At 39.6% G+C, this 19437-nt stretch overlaps 1 protein-coding gene across 7 annotated transcripts in view; it reads right to left on the reverse strand.

The window, feature by feature from the left end:
* The window catches only part of LOC101735802 (nuclear factor of activated T-cells 5), a 122511-nt gene that overhangs the window by 13687 nt on the left and 89387 nt on the right, over positions 1–19437 (reverse strand). For 5 of the 7 annotated variants that reach the window (XM_021349948.3, XM_062677147.1, XM_062677146.1 and 2 more), the window contains exons 2-5: positions 8019–8286; positions 2927–3097; positions 2128–2469; positions 1624–1723 (exon numbers count right to left, since the gene is read on the reverse strand). In XM_021349948.3, the coding sequence (XP_021205623.1) occupies positions 1624–1723; positions 2128–2469; positions 2927–3097; positions 8019–8286 (881 nt within the window). Of the gene's footprint in view, positions 1–1623; positions 1724–2127; positions 2470–2926; positions 3098–8018; positions 8287–15020; positions 15130–19437 lie in introns of those variants that run through there. The other 2 variants (XM_038021748.2, XM_062677149.1) reach the window with 2 other exon arrangements.

Genomic DNA, 19437 nt, shown 5'->3' on the forward strand with positions numbered 1-19437 from the left:
CGCGACAATATTCGCTTGGGTGGCTAGTCGCTACCTTACGTCACTTCAGTGTTGTCCAGACTTTGATGCGGTACGAACGGGCATATTTTCTTGTACACCATAGAGTGGAGTAACAAAAAAGTGTTAGAATTCATTCAATTGTATTTAAATTACGTCTCTGTCGCACAGCACACAGCAAGCTCTGGGTCTGCGGAGGGACTTCGGTTCTCTCTGTATTTTATACCGTATGTTCCATGGGGAGTGCTCTGAGGAATTGTTCGAGATGATACCGGCATCTCGTTTTTACCATCGCACCGCCCGCCATCGGAGTAGAGTTCATCCGTACTACCTGGAGCCACTGCGGTCATCCACTGTGCGTTTCCAGAGATCTTTTTTGCCACGTACCATCCGGCTATGGAATGAGCTCCCCTCCACGGTGTTTCCCGAGCGCTATGACATGTCCTTCTTCAAACGAGGCTTGTGGAGAGTATTAAGCGGTAGGCAGCGGCTTGGCTCTGCCCCTGGCATTGCTGAAGTCCATGGGCAACGGTAACCACTCACCATCAGGTGGGCCGTATGCTCGTCTGCCTACAAGGGCAATAAAAAAAAAAAAAAAAAACACAACCCGCACGTCGTATCACACGACGACACAAATCTTAGCCAAGCGCAATGTAGACAAGAACATTGCGTATGAATGCCCGCACGCCATGTTTTTAGCGCACCACCGCAACACGAATCTTCGCCTGCCAATGTAGCCCCAGCATTACTAAATCATTGGAATATATAGTAGACTCTGCGAAAGACGAATCTGAAGATACTGAGAATGAATCTATCTCTAAAAGATCTAAAAGACTAAAACATCCATTGACAAACAAAAGAAGGCAAAGTTAGGCCATCCAGGCGCCTTAGTAACAGAAATCGACAAAGTTACTTCAGTGCGTCACGTAAGGAATCTATATGGCAGTCAAGGGGTTAAGAAAACATAAGCGAATACGGTCGGATTGTTGCTTATGTCACAGACAATAGGTACGAATACGTCACGTTGCGTATGCTAAAACTGAAATAATTTAGGCACGCACCTATTTCTGAACTTTGAATCGATTGATGTTCTAAAACATTCATATTGCACAATCCTGCCTATTGTGAATCTGAACGAAGGTAGGGTAGCCGTTTATTCAAAGTAATTCAGTCTAGAACGTCGCAAATTGGACGACAGAGGTCATATTCAAAGTGTCTTCAGAGAGTCCATTATTATACATACATATCAAACACACGACAACGGAAAGGTAGAATGATTGAAACGAGATCTTTACATTCCATTTAGACATTTGAAATGCCTACAATTGCACAGTTTTTATCGCACTAAGGCTTACACTAAGGTCAATGTGACACATACATATCTATATTTTTTTTATTGCTTAGATGGGTGAACGAGCTCACCACCTGTTAAGTGGTTAAAGCAGCAGCCCATAGATGTGAACAACGTAAATGCAGTCATACACCCTGAAACACGAGTTCTAAGGTCTCAGTTGTTACATACAACGGCTGCCCCACCCTTCAAACCGAAACGCATTATTGCTTCACGGCAGAAATAGACAAAAATCTACCGCCTAACAGTAAAAAATTCATTTAATTTAATCTCACCTGTAATACGGCCGGCTTATCGTAGCCAACTAATTTGACCATCGGAAAACCGGTCCCGGAGTTATCTTTGACGGCTCCCCGACTGCCTTCAGTCTGATATCTAAAAACCAATAAAACATGTTTTGGTACCTAACATGGTTTTATTTCACGCAGATATGTATTTCCCTGGATTTTTTTTTTATTTTTTGAATTTCGGAGTAATATGGTATTTCAGAACAGTGTTTCGGTTTGTCTCGCTAAGAAATCAATTTTTATTTATTTATAACTAGCTGACCCGGCAGACTTCGTAGTGCCTCAATCGATAAATAAAAGACCTAAACTTTTGTATAAAATAAACTTAAAACAAACAAAAGTAATCGGTCCGATGGGGGACACAGCACATCAAAGGAAAAACAAAATTGTTATTTTTATTTAATTCTGAACATTTTCATATTTATCTACCTTTTAAACCTTCTCTGGACTTCATTTTTATATATAGAAATATAATGATAATAAAAGACTGACCTCGCTCTGTGTTGAGTTTCAGGCTGGCACAGTATTTGTAGCTCCACAGTGCCGTCCCTAGATTTGTTGGTGAGTGGAGCGGCGAGGCCCGGCGGTCCGGTCTGTGTCATAGCAGCCAGCGCCCTCCGCCTCGCCATGGCCTGTGCTAACTTCCCTCCGTATTTCCCGGCTAATTTGCCTCCAAGTTTCCCCCCCGGTCCGGCTAGTTTTCCTCCCCCGGGGTACTTATTAGCTAGTTTCCCTCCACTGCCGAGTTTTCCACAAGACCTGTACGGATCTTGAAACCTCTTCCCTGGCGACTCGGTGATGTTTGGACTAGATATGCTGCAGCCCGGCCTTATTCTGTAATAAAGCGATACATGCGAATGAGCCATAATGTTCGTCGGGGCCATGACTAAAGATATAATTTTCGTAAACGCACCATGAATTATTAATCTTCAAAATTAAAGCGTAATGAAATTTCTTGTAATATGTTTTCATTCAATCGAACAATCATTAAATTTTTAAAACATATTTCAAAGAGGCAAGCGTTATGGTGGGGATGCGATGCCTTCGGTAAATAATGCTTCGGTCATACGCAATTACGTGCAATGAGCATGCTTCTTTTTACAGGATTAGTGTTCGTGATCGGGCACAAGAAACGATCAGTTATTATTTTTGTTAGTTTTAAAATTAAACTTAATCTATAGATTTTTGCTTCCGCGTTCTAATTGAACGTTGGGATTTACTTGGTACATTGACGTCACATACGTCGTGTTTTTTTGTGTGAGTAGTGATTGTATTAGTGGCGTCAACATACACGGGGACTGGTAGTGCTGATGCTGGCTGCACTCCGGCGGGCTGGACTCCGGGAGGGACGAACGCGTAAGCATCGGTAGCGTTGTCGCATTCGATCTTAACGGGCATCTCCGACTCGCCGCGATGCCGTTTCAACTCCGGATGTTCCCAGTCCTCCACAGTGTCCGACAATCTGCACACCAGTCGTTACAGCTCATGTTAATATACCCTGATAATGCTGCACTATCAAGGTGAGATAGAAATTTGTGGTTTTGGCGTAAAATTTGAGATGTACACTGGCTTAGCTAAGGTAGCTTGTCTAAAGAACGAGCAAATGCCGTATAAAATCTGTACCAACCAAAATATGGCAATGCACGCTGACAAAACAAATAAAGCACTAAAACTATAATGATAAGTCTTCGATTTGATAGGCATCATAATTACAAATTATGCGCACGGCGGGAAGTCGTTGGATGCGGAAGGCGGAGGACCGCATTATGTGGAAGGCATTGGGGAAGGCCTATGTCCAGCAGTGGGCAGATAAAGGCTGATGATGATGATGATGATGATGATAATTACAAACCTAACAATGCGCGCAAAAATAACAGCTAATCTAAGCATTAGATACATAGATTTAGTTCATTGAGTTGGTACGGAGACAAGCAAGTTGTGTGAATCATATTAATTACCACGTGGCCTGCACGATACATTCGTATGATCTGAAGACTTTATCCGAGTTTGATAGCCACGTAAGCATCGTGATAAGATCCTCCTTGATCTAGTAGTCCGGATATTTATTTATTATCCGGATTATTATTTAAAGCCAGATGAGGTCATACTACTATCACTTGTAGCTGACATCATAACGCTCCCCTATAATTATAATTTGGAAGGATCGAAGATTCAGTATTTCAATTCGGTTGACCATGGATGCAACCACTGCGTAGGTGTCTTTGGCTAGCGGGCCCAACTGAGAAACGTCTCTACAAAAGTCATGCTGATTAATTTCCTCGCTGCTGTCTTTTTGCTCGCCTCAAAAAAGAAGCTAACTAAAAATATTTTTCTTTAATAAAAAATCTCGTAGTATTTTTTTCATCTCACATGCAACTCTTGGCCATTCCCAACAATGATATAAAACAGGCCTGAATAGACGGTTGTTATAAAACATTCGTCGAACACTTTTTATTGTGCTTTAATTTACCACGTTTTTAGTTGCGCTTCAGACAAAATTTGTTCATGTAGAATTTCGTAACTGATTTCCTGATGACTTAAATGTGAACATAGTTCATGATCGAATCACAAAAGGAAAACAAAATTGGTTCGTTTTTTTAAAACTGCGGCGTAACTAAAAAAAGCATCCATATAACATAACATACGTGCAACACAAAAAGCTAATGCGGATGTAGCCCTCTGGTTAGTTCGGTATAGACATGTTCAAACTGTTTAAAGTAATCTAGAGATATAGCGGCACAATGTCCAGGTGTCCAGTTTTTTAAAACACATTGAACAATGATTCCACTTCATTACAACGAATTAAGACTTTGATCTGTTCGTCAAACTGGAATGCATCACTACTTCTAGGCAGAATGTTATTAAAAAAAAAAGTAAAGTAGTTCCATGGGACCACGGCAGAGGCCTCACTCGGTATGAGCACACCAAGCGATCGTTACATGGCATGACCTTTAGAGATTTAAGTTTATAAGAAGGGACCGATAATTTAGCTAAAGACATAAAGATCACTCTGGTCTGGTCTGGTCACTTCAGACCGGCGCGATGCTGTCACCAACGCAACTTCCCAAAATACCGTTGTTTTTAAAGCATCTTGCTATGACTTGTTGCCGCGTCTTCATATTCTATCAGGTTTAATGCCCCCACGAATCATTACGCAAAAAACCACGGATAGATCCTCGGACAGACTTTGTCTTGTGTACCAAACATGTTTTCACGAACGACTCGATAACAGACTTTAGCGTGTGCGTGATGCGTTAGACACTGACACGTAATTGTGTAACCGTCGGTCGAGTTTATCTAAAATTGAACGTGCCTTGAAGGTCGACCCGAGAATTCGCGTAAAAATCACTCTCGGCTCATACATCTAGGTTTAATTTTACAACTATAAATAGTTTTTTTTAGACACTTAAACGACACTTTACTGGTGGTAGGACCTCTTGTGAGTCCGCGCCGGTAGGTACCACCACCCTGCCTATTTCTGCCGTGAACCAGTAATGCGTTTCGGTTTGAGGGGCGGGGCAGGCTCAGTTGTAACTATACTTGAGACCTTAGAAGTTATATCTCAAGGTGGGTTACACATTTACGTCGTAGATGTCTATGGGCTCCAAAACCAATTAACACCAAGTGAGCTGTGAGCTCGTCCACCCACCTAAGCAATAAAAAAATAAAAAAAACGCCTTGCATTTGATCCTTGATTTAGAGTTTTAATGGTCCTTGTTCCGTGCGAAATATAATAGAACTACCAGTACTGTAGTAAGCGCCCCTACCTACTAAGGACTCCCAGATTCGTGTGATCAATAGGTTTGTTTGTCTCTGTATTTAATATCCATAATGAATACATTTAAACGTATATAATATTCTAACAGTCACTCAATAGTACAGGTAATACAGTTTTGGGCCAGTGACTAATATGAGGTCATCTGACCGCAAGCTAGAATAATTTAGATGATTTGTTCCCGATTATTGATTTTACTGAAAGGTCCAAGAATGGTTAAAACGTTTTAAAATTTTAATGTTTAAGCTGCTCCATTTTACTGTAGCACATGAATACCTACAGGTAACAGGTAACAGGTACATACAGGTAAAACTTGTAATTTAAAATAATCAGCATTCAAGGTCCCTTCAGTTAGGATATTCACCTGTATGTATTACGGAAGCACATTGGGTAATAAAACCAAACCCGCAAAAATTATAATTTGCCTAATTATCGGTGATAGGGATCTTCTTTGTTTTAATTTTATTGTCCTTGTAGCCGTCTGGCAACCAAAACCAACCAACCGGCCGTGTGCTCAGAAGAGCACACGGCCTACCTGATGGTGATTGGTCCCCGTCGGCCATGGACTTCAGCAATGCCAGTGGCAGAGCCAAGCCGTTACGTACCGTTAAGTACTCTCCACAAGTCTCGTTTGAAGAAGGACATGTCATAGCGCTCGGGAAACACCGTGGAGAGGAGCTCATTTCAAAGCCGGATGGTACAGACAAAAAAGATTTCTGGAAAAGCTCTGCGGATGGACGAAGTGGCTCCAGGTAGTATGAATGAACTCTACTCCGGTGGCGGGCGATGCGATAGTAAAAATGAGATGTCGGGATCATCTTAAACAATTCCTCAGAGCACTCCCCATGGAACATACGGTACAAAATACAGAGAGAACCGAAGTTCCTCCGCAGACCCAGGGGTTCCAAACGATCCGTGAGAATGCGTTTATCAACAATTCGAACGGCCTTCTTCTGAAGCCACTTGGAGATTTTGTGAACCAACATGGGTAGTTCCCACTGCCCTGCCTATTTCTGCCGTGAAGCAGTAATGCATTTCGGTTTGAAGAGCGTGGCAGGTCTTGTACTATAAAAATGAGACTTATAACTCATGCCTTAACTTGGGTGGCGGCTTTTACGTTGTTAACGTCTATAGGCTTCACTGACCACTCAACACCAGGTCGGCATTTCTTCATTTAAACACCAAATGATTATCGAAGTAATAAAAAATAAAGACAAGTATTACTTATTGCGCGCGCACCGCAAATACAAAATATCTTTGACAAAGATATTCAGACTTCGACCGGGAAACGAACATGGACCATCTATTACCTACAGTCAGTCGAGACAATTATTTTAAACGTATATAAAAGGCGATTACTTAAAACGTGTAAACACTGAATTATTACCGTATACCGTATCATCTGGCCGTCTATTTATAAATTTTACAATATCCGATGTCTCGTATATACTGTATACAGTTTTCGTGAACACGGGTGATCTTTCGCCGCCCGAGACCGTGTCAAATTGTTAACACACCGCACGTAATTATCAATTCCACAGTAACCATCAAATAAATACAAATATATTTGAATAATACGACGTCAGCGGACGACGGGCCTGAGACAAGGGAACATTATACGCATTTCTCAGTGAATGTAATTGTACTTAATTATGTTGTATTCGTTAATTGAATGCATACAAATAAATCGGAATAAAAACGTAGTGTGCATAACAGTTTAATGACATCATGATCAATCTTATCATCATCATCATCATCATCATGATCAATCATAGATGGCTAAGGATTCGCCGCTAATGGCGAACCGCGGTGATCATTAATGATTATTGCTGAAAATTCAATGTGATTTTTTTTATAGTATCCCTTTAATGAAAGATGAGGCAAATCGAATTAGCGAGTATTTATTAGTGACAAAAAATACCTTATTTGAATTAAAGTGAATACATTCAGTATTAGTTCATACTCTAGGATGGAATTAGTATTTTTTTATGTTAATTCACAAAGCACGAACCAAATACATGCGTTAGTGTTCAACAGCTAACATTATGAGAACATTCTAGACGAATCTTCGTTTGATTGATTCACTAATAAACTGACAAACGCAAAAACAACTATTGTTGGTGTACGAGACATATAAAAAACTTATTATTGAGACCTCGTCTAATTAATTAATTATTTTCTGCTTTTTTTTAATGGTATAGGTAATTTTTTTATAGTAAATTTCAATTTGAAACTATCAATCCATAGCTTATGAAATATTATTGATTCAAAAGTTATTTAGTGATATTATGTCAATAACGAAATCTACATGCAAGTATATTTATTTTTGACTGAGAATCTAATTAAATAATTAGTACAAAATCAACAGGCCCGTTTAAAAAAAACATGTTATAAGTTTTAGTGTAAGCGATTTTAGCATGACACACATTTTTAAGCTCTGATACCTGGAGAAAAGACCTTCGGGCCATTAACAAATTCCTCCATCCAACAAAAGCTTTCAGATCTGAGTGTCGTGTTAATTTGCAGTGTCTCTGTCGACCCAGCGATGTCGTTTCGTGAAACATGAGCGCGCGACAATAACAAAAGCGTGTGGGATAGAGAAGATTACCTGTTGACTGGATCGGTCCCTAGGCCGCTGTCGTTACTGTTCTCGCAAGGCTCCGGAGGCCGCAGAGAGTGTGTGTGCGCATAGTGGGCAAGCTTCCCGAATTTACCCAAGTGAGACAGTTTCCCCGGGTGGGCCATTTTGCCGGCGTGTACCATTTTCCCGGAGAAGTGCGTTTTGCCGGGATGGGCACGCTTATGGGGCGCTCTCATCACCTTCCTGTGGACGCGAGCGCTCATCGTTGGTGCAGTTGACATAGTCATTTTCATGCCTGCCGACAGAAAGAGAATAAAAATTAGTTCTTTAAATTTTTATTGTCCAAATGTCTAACCGAGGATCATGATTTTAAATTTAAGGGTTTATGTTATTTTTGTTATTGTCAAATAATCCTTTATGTAATTCGAAATTATAATTAAGGGAGACAAGTTAAATAGAACGAAAATATTGTTAATTAGGCCCTTTGACCATTGAATAACTAGACCAAACATGTCTCAAATTAGGTATAAATCTAGACAGTTTATAACCGGAACGCATCCCTTTGCGGCAGAAGTAGGCAGAATATTTCAATTCCGTGGGACCGACAATGAGGACGACACGGCTAACACGACTTGCTTTATCACAAAAACTTGTGGTTAAGTAAGTTGTCAATTTATCATTAACTGATTGTAAATACTTATGATAACGTGCTACGAAATCATTACTGCCTTGAGGTACAACACTGTAATGCTGTTTGTTAGTAAAGAATAAAATTTCTATTATTTTATTATTATTTTTTAATTCATCTCGTTTCGACTACTTTATTCCGTCTGTCTCTCCTGGCAGGAACTATAGAAGACAGCCGCATGTTAACTAACGTAGTGGTATTGTAGGACATTAGTCCATTCTGCTTCCTAGTTTGATGCAGTGACGTAACTCACATAATATCGTCTTTTCGCATTCAAACTGTACAATTTCCAAAAATATTCGAAATTGAGTTAAATTGCGGAATCATTTGGTATCACCACTATTTTTCTCATAAATACTGTCATAAGAGCATAGTTTAGATATAGTATTTTTTTTTGTTTACCTATATTTTGACTACTATTAACAAAATTAATACATAATTTTATCTTACAAGACAGATAATGTAACTGGTAAAAACTAAAAAATAAATATTGCAAAGATGATTAATATTAAAAATATACATTCAAAACACTCTCCTGTAAAATTTAGTAAGTTTTGAAATTATACAGTTTTAATGCGAGAATACTTTTCTTTTTTTTTTCCTACCTAAGCTGGTAGCCTTGAGAGGCTATTCTAGTGTAACCTTAACTAGTAGGTGAGCTCATGGGGCTCAAACCTGACGACGTTGCTAACACGAACCCTAGGAAGAGCCGTGCTTCGCAGAATCTACCACCGGATCGGAAACGCGACCCATTGAGAAGATCCGGTGAGAAACTCAGTGGGCTGTGTCTGAGGGTTAATTTACTCGTTGAGCCTTTCGTCGCAAGCGACGGTTTCGACGAGAACGGTGACCGGTGCTTGAAGTACCTAAAAGCACTGTTAATGGATCGGGAGGATCCGTAATGACGTGTTTTGGGCAACGTCGACTGCTTTCCATTCTTTCCGCAGCATCGGGAATGCGAGAAGACGATATGTTTTCACGTCAGATGCATTTATTTAAAGCTTTCTTATTTTCGTAACGTACTTTCGTATTTTCTTCCTTATCTACAAGTACAGCAATGACTTGCTGTTAGTATAGCGGACGCGGCGCGGTTAACTTTAACAGAATCGAAATGAACAAAAACTACATATCATTGAAGATTATGTTAGATTAGATAGAACTGATAAAATATTATTGTATTATTGTTATTATTAGTTCAAAATATGTTGGTGTAGGCCTAATTCTGATAACTGTTGATAAGTGCTTTATCGATATATCGTTGGGAGCTGTTAGGTAGTGGAACGCAAAACATGGATTCAGCTGCTACTGAGTATCTATTCTATAATGCAATGCATATGAAAACTCCAATCATTTCAACCAAATTCAAAGAAATCAGTATTCGGAAAAAAAACCTCCACTCGGCAGAGCTAAACATTTTCCTCGAGCGAGGTGAAAAAGAAACTGTCAAAATCAACATCGATGCGGATGTAGCCTTCAGGAAATCGAGAAAAATCATTAACGTAAATTGTATTTCGAGTGCAAGTCATACCGATGTCAGTTTTATGGTAATAAAAATGTCCTTTTTTTTCTTTTCCTACCTATTCTGGCAGCCTTAGAGGGCTATGCCAGCGTTACTGAACGAGTAGGTGAGCTCACGGGGCTCCAACCTGGGGACATTGCTAACACTAGTCCTAACAAGAGCAGTGCTTCGCAGGATCTATCACCGGATCGGAAACGCGACCCACTGAGAAGATCCGGCGAGAAATTCAGTGGGCTGTGTCTGTGGGTTAATTGAATAGTCGAACCCTTCGACCAGATCGGTGACCGGTGCTTGAGGTACCTAAAAGCACCGTTAGTGGATTGGGAGGATCCGAAATGGCGTGTTATTTGTCCTTCGCTGCTTCGCGGCGAAAGACTTTGTTGAAACATAATGCGCAACTAAGGTCATTAAATATTGGCAGACACGAACCAATTTGTCACCCGCCTGACAACAACGCACATCCTTCAAACATTACATAATGTTTCGAGGAAGCTGACTCACGGCTCAGATCGCAATCACGTTTTTATAGTGATGGCTATAATTCGCGATCGTAAAACTATAGCGATCGGGAATGAATAAGTAACGCGTTTGATCGACATTCGAAGCGGTTCGGCGGCGCGAGCACGTCATTTAGGGATGTTTCTCGAATATAAACACAATACGAAAAAATTATACAAAGCTGTATGTAGTTTATAACTGTAATACAAAAGATACAAAAATATTTACTGGTGGTAAGACCTCTTGTGAGTCCGCACGGGTAGGTATCAATCACCACTCTGCCTATTTCTGCCGTGAAGCAGTAATGTGTTTCGGTTTGAAGGATAGAGCAGCCGTTGTAACTATACTGAGACCTTAGAACTTATATCTCAAGGTGGGTGGCGCATTTACATTGCGGATGTCTATGGGCTCCAATAACCATTCAACATTAGGTGGGCTGTGAGCTCGTCCACCCATCTAAGCGATAAAAAAAAATCTATAAATACAAAAAAGATTATCTGTCGGGTTAAAACATTGTTTTTAATTGCTGGATAATTAATCTGATAATTCATTCGATTATTACATCATATCAAAGCTGAATGATTGTTATAACATTAATATTAGCTCTCAGACTACAATATTTTAATGAATAAAGTGTTAGGTGATGTGTTGTGTCATATCTTTTGATCACCACAATCCGCGTATCTTCGCGTCATACATAGATTTGATGTCTAATCTATTCTTCAAAGCGACTTATGTACGTAGTGAATTTTGTTACAAACCTTTATATGTAATAAATTTTCAGTTGCCGAGAGCTAAGTTATCGTTACGATGTAAAAGCTAATCGTAATGCAATCGTACGAATGAATCACCCTACTGACGGTAATTTGAGTTGCATGAATTTGCAAAACAAAGACGACACGCTCTTTGAAACATAAGTGTGAGATGCTGGAGTTTTTTTTTTATAACTACTATTTTAGGCAGTGATTGGAGTCAATCGGGAATTCCGTGTCAAAAAAAAAAAGATAACCAGTAGGATCTAACCTAGTAATTACTTAACTAAGGCAGAACGTGAACTGGTCTCCCAATCTAGACTTTTTTTATTGCATAGATGGATGGACGACCTCACAGCCCACCTAGTGTTAAGTGGTTACCGGCGCCCATAGTCATCTACAACGTAAATGCCGGCAGACATCTTGAGATATGAGTTTTGAGAGTATAGTTACAACGGCCGCCCCACCCTTCAAACCGAAACACATTACTGCTTCACGGCAGAAATAGGCAGGGTACCTACCCGAACGTACAAGAGGTTCTACTACCATTTAAAAATATCCAAAATATATACTTTAAAATATATATAAGGCGAATTTAGGGTGGACCGTTATTTCCTATCTGTTAATTACCTGTTAAGTTATCCAACGTTGGCAATAATTATTATATTCTGTCGAGTTATTAAAATGCAAAATTTTAAGCTATTGCATAGCTTTCATCGCGGGCTTAGAGCGCGGCGACCAAATTCCGTAACGAAAATAAAACCTAACACCCCACTCCGTTTACCTTGTAGCTTGCGTTCAACACATTCACACGTTGCGCTTGTGTAGTGTTTGTGAAGTTTGTGAATAAACACGCGGCATGACGTCGCAGTGCATGGGCATCATGAAAAGTCTGCCCATCTCTCTCTCGCGCGGTCTAGCTTATGAGTGTGAAGGGGACAGTTAATGTTTTGCTTTTGTTCATGTTTACAAATATAGCGTGGTCTTATTTTATAATTGTTTTATTATTAAATTATTATTGTCTAATTATAATTGCATAAGTTGATAAAAAAGCTAGGCAACAGTTTTACCGCGGCAGTCCCCGAGTGCCACACGTGTTTTTATAATTTAGAATCTCCATCAGAATCGTCTCACGAATACGATTAAAATAAAGTTTATTTCGGAACGAGCTGTTCTATAAAATACTTCGCATCATGTTTAAGTCTTTGTATCAATTAATTTCAAAACAATATTAATTGAAGTATCAAAATAAAAGAGTCAATGTTATTATCTTATATCTTTAAACGAGCAATTCTTGTATATATGTATATATATAATCTGAATCTCGGAAACGGCTCCAACGATTTTCATAAAATTTAGTATACAGGGGATTTCGGGGGCGATAAATCGATCTAGCTACGATTTATTTTCAGAAAATGTTATTTTGTTCGTGTTTTCAATAATCAACTTTATCGATAATGAACTTTATGACTCTTCCCGACATCTATTGGCGAATAATAATACTATTTTTGTTAATTGAGAGGAACTAACTGCTTTTAAGACACAACAAGATGGCGTTACCAAAAAAAAACCGTCATCATCTAGTTACTTCATCCTATTCTATATTTCATCCGCACATGTCTAAACATTATTCAATTGGTTCGTTTCATGCCGTAACCTAATAAACGTTTGTATAACACGGATATTAAGTGAATTACGTATTAGCCTACAAAGTAATATTGCCAATAATCAGTGAGTAGCCGCGTACAATAATTGTTTGATAACGATATTATTTTTATGAGTTTGCGACGTGGTGATATGAATAATGGCGCCGGTTACAATCCCTCGCCGCTCGTTTTTGGAGTTCCGTCGTCAGTGTGCTTAGAGCGAGTTTTTTAACGTTCTCGATAGCGTAAAAGTTAACTCAAATTTGTATGGAATGGGATCGTTTGCGTACGTTTGCCGCTAGGGGCGCTGTTCCTACTGCATACAAAATTGGGTTAACTTTTACGCCATAGAGAACGTTAAAAAACGCGCACTAAGCAAACTGATGGCAAAAAAAAACGAACCGCTTTACTAGCTTTATGACTGGGGGATAAGAAATAGTTACAAGAACAAATAATGTGAATACCACCGCAACTTAAGACATGGGATTGTGAAGTCTCAACTTTTATTTATTTATTTTTTATTGCTTAGATGGGTGGACGAGCTCACAGCCCACCTGGTGTTAAATGGTAACTGGAGCTCATAGATATCTACAACGTAAATACGCCACCTTGAGATATAAGTTCTAAGGTCTCGGTATAGTTACAACGGTTGCCCCACCCTTCAAACCGAAACGCATTACTGCTTCACGGCATAAATACCCGTGCGGACTCACAAGTCGTCCTACCACCAGTTAAACCTGTACTGTGGGTACAATACCTCTCAACACCTGTCTTAATATTCTAACCAAAGCGTATGATTGTCACACGCCGGCAATAGCCATACGAGTGGTACCCGGAAACACGCCCCTCTTAATTTTTAAGATTCACGTCAAAAACATGTAAGGTATGTTTAAAAAAAAAAACCGAACTGCAGACTCCGAACCCCAGTAACGCTCGACACGAGTACTCCGCCATAACAATTAGGCCATGACGACTTTTTTATATCACACAAACGCATTCCTCTTTTGCATCTCTAAATAATAAGGGTTAAAGGGCAAACCTTTCCGAACCTACAATAATTAATATTTTCAACGAATAGATCCGTTAGTACGTCGAAAGAAAATCTTACTAGAATAAGGGAACTTCGCTTTGTCCGTACCAACGCAACGGCTCAATAATATCTACAAATGTACTCCAGCTCACGATCCTATTAAAAACTTTCAAAAGAGTATAAATATTTAAATTTTAAAACATTAATTTTCGATTTTCAAATTCAATCAAATAACAAAGTACTTTAAAACGAGTTTCCCTTTGTTCCGTGTTTCTTGTAAACTTGTAAAATTCCAGAATAATTGAGTCAAATCCCTCTTTGTCTGAAGCAATCGTAAATTATTTCAATAAAAGCCGAATGGAATTAAATACTTTCGTAAGATGTTACGCGGAATTCTATCAAACATTTTGTAGAAATCGAAGTTCGTATAGTAACTTGTATCTTATCTTATCTTATATTATATTAATAAAAAATATTATTTTCTAATTTATTAACAGAAATAGCCACAGCTAGCTTCTAAATCTTCGGGAAAACAACTCCGGGACTCCCGCTGTAATTGTACCGTTCGAACCCCGCAAGAAGGTATGAATTATTAGCATTGTGTAATAAAAAACGAACCCTGAAAAGTGAAATTTTGCGTAATTACTAGTGGTAGGGCGTCTTGTGAACCCGCGCGGGTAGGTACCACCGCCCTACCTATTTCTGCCGTGAAGCACTAGTGCGTTTCGATTTGAAGGGCGGGGTAGCCGTCTATCAGATTACAATCAAAACCTTTTGAAATTAAGCCGCGACCTAATCGCAAAAAGAAAAAAAAACCTTACAATTAATAGCAATCAAGTAATACAAAAGTTGCTATTAAATAAATTAATTTTAATGAAAATGCTTCTATTACATACCTATAATCCTTATGTGTCACACAAAAAAAAACTTTAAAAAAATTACACTGTAATGCATTATCACGGCAGAAAACAGGACGATCTAGTCACAGCACTCGCCACCGAATGCTCCCAGATCCACATAAATACGCCATTCCGTAAGATATTAGCATTCGTATAACTATAGCGGGTATTGAATAATACTAAAATATATTATATATGTAAGGAAAGAATAAAATCGAGAACACACAAAATGAAACCTACTCAAGGTTCAGGCGCGTTTGTTATTCCAATTGAATTTATATTAGCTGAATATTGTTTATTTATAGATTTCTGTCACACAATGGGATCGCATTTTGATGTGCAGACATAAATTGTATTAGACAAGATCAATGTATGAGATCATATCGTTAGTTTTATAATTAACTGTATAGTTTATGCTTACGGGACGCCCTACACATTTGTTTATAGAAAAGTAGTTTCATTAATATTCAAAGAGCTAACAAGTTTCACGTATTTAAATAAGGAAACACATGAATGTGAAAAATTTGATGAGTTTTGAGTGATTCATTTTATCTCTGCTTTTTCTCCACTTTATCCCACTAGGTGGGGTCGGCACAGCTATTTTTTCTCTTCCATTCTCCTCTATCAGCCGCAATCTCAACACTCACTCCTCTCTCTCTCTCATATCGTCATTCACACACTCCATCCATGTCTTCTTCCGTCGACCTCTTCCCCCTCTACCTTGCACTACCGTTTCCATACATCTCCTAGTCACATGCATCTTCTCTCTACGCATCACATGTCCATACCACGCTAACCGTCCGCTCTTTAATTTGTTGATTTGCTAATTAATTTGTTGAGTGATTCATTTTATAGTTTTCGTTATTACATTACTGATGATATGCGGTTTTGTGAGCCCGCACAGGTAGGGACCACCGCCAGGTTATGTCGCGAAGGTGAAAGGAAAATGGACATATCGCACCTTCAGAATTTAGTCGTCTTGGACTAAAGGATAAGACGTCCGGTGCATTCGTGTTGAGCATTGCCCCGATGTTCGAATCTCAGGCGGGTACCAATTTTTCTAATGAAATACGTACCCAACAAATGTTCACGATTCACTTCCACGATGAAGGAATAACATCGTGTAATAAAAATAAAACCCGCAAAAATTTTAATTTGCGTAATTACTGGTGGTAGCGCCTCTTGTGAGTCCGCGCGGGTAGGCACCAGGTCTATGGGTTCCAGTAACCACTTAACACCAGATGGGCTGTGAGCTCGTCCACCCATCTAAGCAATAAAAAAAAAAGAATCGAAGTGGCTTAATCGAAAATTCTTGTTTTTTGGTAAACGCCAAAATAGTAATTAAAGAATTGTATTTTTTTCAGTTTCGATTACTTTAAGCCTTAATGCGCATACCTTAAAGTTTACAGTATGCGCTTGATTTATAAAAGTGATAAAAGGTGTACTTTGTCCTTTTCTAGACTAAAAAATTAATTTAAATTTAAAAATTTCATTTTATAAACTTATAGAATACATGTTTATAAGTTGTTCGAAATATAAAACTCATTTTCTAAAAAAATTTAGTTAAGCCACTTCAATTCTAATAATGCGATATCTTCTTTAGCTGTAGAATTTTAATTGTCACAAATCCAAATACACTTGATATTAAAAACAGTTTAATAAAGGTGTCCGCAAGGTGGGATAATCAGCTGTGTAAATTATGAAACTATTTTTAAAATGCCTCCGATGAGTAGGCGAGAAAGAGTGCGTGTTTTAAGGTTATTAATAATCCAAAAAATAATATTTTTACGACATCTTGCCGGTAATTCAACAAATGTTTGGCAAGTATATTTATCTTATTACACCCTGTTGTTTTAAACAAGTTTCCAAACTTAATAGGTTGATACACCATAACAAAATAATCATAAAAATTAACCTAACAAAATAACGAACCATAACTAACTTCGAAGTTACGAACGATAGAAGGGTCAATGTTCTCAAAAAAAAAAAAGAAAAGAATTTTAAAAGAAATAAAGACCGATTTACACAACTCCAGTTTCTCGATTACAAGTTAGCACAGTCGCCTAATGTGAACATAGCGTGTGCGCATGAAAGTAGGTATATAATAAAGTTAATCACTAATCACATTATATAATCAAGTAATAACAATGTATAAGAATAACACACACACGGAAGCACGGTTATTTGGCTCCGGATCTAGATTCCCTGTATTACCGGCAGCACGATGCGGGAATGAGATGTTCGCTCTAAACCGTTTCATACTATTATTTCATTTTGTATTTCTTTTTTACAGTGGTTTTATAGAAAAATAACACAAAAATAATAAGAATAATTAGCGCAGTGAGTTTGATTCGCTGGTTTTAATCAAGACTGTGGCTTTTTTGGAATCGATGATTGAGAACGCATCTTTGGATATTCAACAAGCAAGATTGTGAGTTGAAGATTTATCGAGCCCTCAACATTTTCTATAAGATCAAATTTCACTGCCAATAATTTAGTTCAATTTGGAGTCATTAGATTTGTGTAACAGCAGGGTTGCGCTAATGATCACTCGACGATAGTGTCTGAGAAACTTGCATTGTGTAAATCGACGCTTATCCTGCCCTAGTGAAGTTCAAAACGTGCTTAAGCACCGTGCTTAACAGACCGGAGCCGACCACAAAAACGGTAAGTTGCAACACCACAAATAGTCCAGTAGCTATATTTAGATTTTAATTAACTTAATTATTGCATCTGTAATACAATTGAAGACGTAGCTAAGAAAACTAAACTTGAAGTTTCTTTATCTAGGTGTGGTACAATTAGCGCCGCCTCGGGGGGCCCACCCCGTGATAGGAGGCGTCCGCGTCGAGACTAGGTTGCGGTACCTCGGTCTCGTATTGGCCGGTCGTTGGAGCTTCCGTGCTCACTTTAAAAAGTTAGGTTCCCGAATGATGGCGGCCGCTGGCTCACTGAGACGGCTGTTGCTGAACGTCGGGGGGCCTGACGCGGTGGTACGTCAGCTCTACACGGGGGTGGTGCGGTCGGTGGTGCTATGCGTGGCTCCCGAATGGCGTCACATTGACCCGCGACAACGTTGCGACCTCCGTTCCAGGGAAATTCGAGCGCGGAGGCTCCAATTTATGGGTGACGGACCGTCGAGGCGATCCGCTCGGTCCCCTGGGATTGAATCGCGACGTCTCACCATCCGAGCGACACAGGTGCTTACGGGACACGGCTGTTTTGGGCCGCTACCTGCAGCTCGTCGCCCGGAGGGAGACGACGCCGAAATGCCACCACTGCAGTGGCTGCGACCAGGACATGGCGGAGCACACGCTCGCGTATTGCCCCGTTTTTGCGAAGCAGCGCCACATCCTCGTCACGAAGATAGGACTGGATCTGTCGCTGCCGACGCTAGATTTTTGCGAGTCCACGATCTCACGGAAGGAGGCGGCGGAACGGTAGAGGGAGAGCTCTTCTTCGGCGTTTTGCCGTCGCCGCCGAGCCAGTAATCGGAGGAGGGAGCTCGTTCGGGGCAAAAGAATGACTGTTTGAAGATTTAAAGTTTTTTAGGCTACATAATGATAACAATATATCTACATTATCCAAGATAAATAACGATTAAACATAGGCAGTGTTTTATCTACGAGTAGTCAACTCTATCAGCCCGATAATTATCAGTACATCACAAAATCCAATTAACGAAACGTTCAACAACCTATAGTCATGTTTAATAAACGCTGAAACTTACGTAGCTTGCTCTGCCTTTTACCGCCATCGATCGTAAGTCGGTACCGTCGTTCAAGGACACGGAGAATGCCATGGAAATAGCCAAACCATATGAGAAAAATAACTTAAACGCTGGCCGCAAAGAAAACAGGGTGTCGCGAATCAATAGGACGTGTCGTTCGAGCTCAATTAACTGCAGCGTGCGTACGTGTGTGCAGGTTCGAGGTCGTTGCCCGCAGCCGAGAGCCGACCCTCGTTATCATCGGTTATCGGTCGACATCGCCGCGACGGTGAAAGTCCACGCCAAGTACCGAGCGATTTGTGTGCTTAGTGCGAGTAATTTAACGTTCTCGATAGCGTAAAAGTTAACTCATATTTGTATGGAATGGGATCGTTTGCGTACGTTTGCCGCTAGGGGCGCTGTTCCAACTGCATACAAAATTGGTCTAACTTTTACGCTATCGAGAACGTTAAAAAACTCGCACTAAGCACACAGGTATCGTCCGTCAGACTGCCACTAAGGATATCGTTAATGCCTCGCACTTGCATAACTAAGATGTTTATTTCAATTCATTCAGCATTTTAGTCTAAAATGTATCAGTTTAATCGAAGTATTGTCTCTAGTTACAGCCAATTTGTGGTAAAACAAAAAAAAAAATTGTATACATACATGATAAATTAATCGCGAGAAAGCTTTTGCTATCTT

This window comes from Bombyx mori, chromosome 4 (genome assembly GCF_030269925.1).
Source record: "Bombyx mori chromosome 4, ASM3026992v2".
Classification (NCBI taxonomy): Eukaryota; Metazoa; Arthropoda; class Insecta; order Lepidoptera; family Bombycidae; genus Bombyx; species Bombyx mori.